Here is a 2,599-nt window from a genome sequence, read left to right on the forward strand (position 1 = left end):
CATATATATATATATATATATTATCATCATCATCATTTAACGTCCACTTTCCATGCTGGCATGGGTTGGACGGTTTGACTGGAACTGGTAAGCTGGAGAGCTGCACCAGGCTCCAGTCCGATTTTCCAATCAAAAAGATCATTACAATTTCACATCGTTTCTTTCAGTTTCTGTCTACCAAATCCATTCACCAGGCTTTGGTCAGCCTGTGGCTATAACATAAGACACTTGCCCAAGGTGCCACACAATGGGACTGAACCTGGAACCATGTGGTTGGGAAGCAAGCTTCTTACCACTCATGCTCTTCAGTCCACTTTTCTATGTTTGCTGGGTGGCTGACGGAATTCAGTGAGGCAGATTTTCTTTTACTTGGATGTCTTTCCTGTAGCTAATCGACACCTGCAGCAAAGTACTCCTTGTGTAAACATGTCTGGTGCCAAGTCACACTCAATTATCGGAACAGAAATAGCCTGGGCTCAAAGCAGATTCTACAGACATGGTTCAACAAAAGCTAAGTGCTGCCTCATTCCCATTGTTCTTCCAGCACGCTGGGCACCAACTAGGAATTTCTGAGGACCTGTGCTAAAACTTATAGTGAGCTGGTGAAACAAGTACCGTGTGTTCAGTAGTTATCAAGATGCAGGAGTTCTATGGAGTTACCTTCTCTTGGCTGAGTTGAAAGACCTTGTCTGCCCCAAATCGTTGGGGCTGCCTGTGAATGACCTTCTGCAGGAAAATAAGTCAATATGAACACACGAAATTGCATTCTTACCTGTTTCCGTGGGATGTCATGCCATTTCCCAAAAACTTGGACCTGAGCTAAACGACCCGAGTTGTAGTTTAAAGTCTCTTCACATTCTCGAAGCAGTTTATCAGCCTCAGATTTACTGTACAACAACAGATAATCGCAGTCTAATTTCTCAGCTGTTATCTTCCTCCATATCAAAGGTGCTGTGAAAATAAATTAACAAATGTGTTAACGATATCAGTCATTTGGAATTTGGAGATTATATTCTTCAGATATCATCATCATTATTTTATCATCTTGAGGAAAATGAGCCACTTCCTTTTTCTGTGTGTTTTTTTTTTTTTTGCCTTGGAAGTTACTTGCAACTTCACGAGAACTAGTGCCACTTTAAAATGCATCCAGTACACACTGTAAGGGTGTTGGCATTAGGAAGGGCATCCAGCCAAAGAAAGCTTACCAAAGCTGACATTGAAGTTCTGCACAGCCCTGCAGCTCACCAGAACCTATCAAACTATCCAACCCATACCAGCATGGAAAATTAATGTTAAATGATGATGATGATAATATTAAAGCTTCATCCCAAATAATTGTTGCTGATTCTTAAGTCAGTTCTGCAAGAGCATGAGTAAACAGGGTGTGACAGGTTGATGTAGCTCTATTGGAATCTTCAGCCATGAGTGAGCTGTTGTTCTACCTTGGAAAAAGGTAGTATAGCAATACCAGAAGAGGTTAGAACTAGTATAAGCCTGCCTGAAGATTGAACATGTTTCAGTAGCGTTCTAAACATTAACCCCTTAGCATTTAAAAATGGCCATATCTGCAACAAATATTCTGTTTTGTGTTCAATCAAGCCAGACCTGGCTTTCTCACAATGTCGTTCTAAGAATAAAGTCACATCATTGAAATCTCAAAACTGTGAAATAATGCATAGATTAATTCAAAATAATGTGAATAAACAAGCATTACATTTGGTAGAGAAATATGAATACTAAAGGGTTAAGTTTTTATCTCCCAGTGTTACAATTTGAATACTTCTTAAGAAAGTATCTAGTTCAGTGCTCTGCAGTTTTCAGAAACAGGTGCAGGGGTGGCTATGTGGTAAGAAGTTAGCTTCCCAACCACATGGTTCGGAGTTCAGTCTTACTGTGTGGTACCTTGAGTGTCTTCTTCTATAGTCCCAGGCTGACCAGAACCTTGAGAATGGTCTAGTTATGCAGAAACCAAAAGAAGCCCATTGTGCGTGTATATGTTATATATGTATTTGTGCTTGTTCTTTAAAGAGATTGTAGCAAACTGACGAAAACATGTAGATAGAAATCAAATACAGACAAAAGCATTAAAGTGAAAAGAATTAGCGTTTTACTTGTGTTTGCCTTAAATAATCGTAAATTAAATATACACCAGTTTATGAGAAACGAACATTAATGTTATAAAGTTTAATAAGGGGCTCAAATTTCACCCCTGATTTTAAATTTTGAACTTTTTCATCCATTTATCTATTTGTTTGTCTATTTATTCCTGTCCGTTTATTCATAAAATATATTTGTCAACTAAATGTAGCGGTCCTATAGGGCTTTCCTATAAGGTGTTACCCACCCCTGATTGGAACTCTCCCGTATGACATGTACGCATGCCCAGTGACTTGCTTTAACAGTTGCAATCAGCTGAATGCACATTGCCAGTGACCTTTGACATAATTACCCACACTCTGTGGTCAGGATTCTTTTTTTGGTTTGATGTCGGTATCGAAGGGATTACCAGACACCGGACAATACAGTGAGAGCAGCTTTCACTCACATCGTGGTATTCGATGCTGTGTACGTGTCTGTCGTGGTAAAATATGCCACTCCT

General features: G+C 39.5%; 1 protein-coding gene across 1 annotated transcript in view; it reads right to left on the bottom strand.

The window, feature by feature from the left end:
• LOC106871844 (DNA oxidative demethylase ALKBH2) overlaps positions 1–2,599 on the bottom strand; it is an 8,049-nt gene that overhangs the window by 1,796 nt on the left and 3,654 nt on the right. The window contains exon 3 of the mRNA XM_052976935.1: positions 773–951. Coding sequence (XP_052832895.1) covers positions 773–951 — 179 coding nt within the window. The remainder of the gene's footprint in view (positions 1–772; positions 952–2,599) is intronic.

The sequence above is a fragment of the Octopus bimaculoides genome, chromosome 26 (assembly GCF_001194135.2).
Source record: "Octopus bimaculoides isolate UCB-OBI-ISO-001 chromosome 26, ASM119413v2, whole genome shotgun sequence".
In the NCBI taxonomy this organism is placed as follows: Eukaryota; Metazoa; Mollusca; class Cephalopoda; order Octopoda; family Octopodidae; genus Octopus; species Octopus bimaculoides.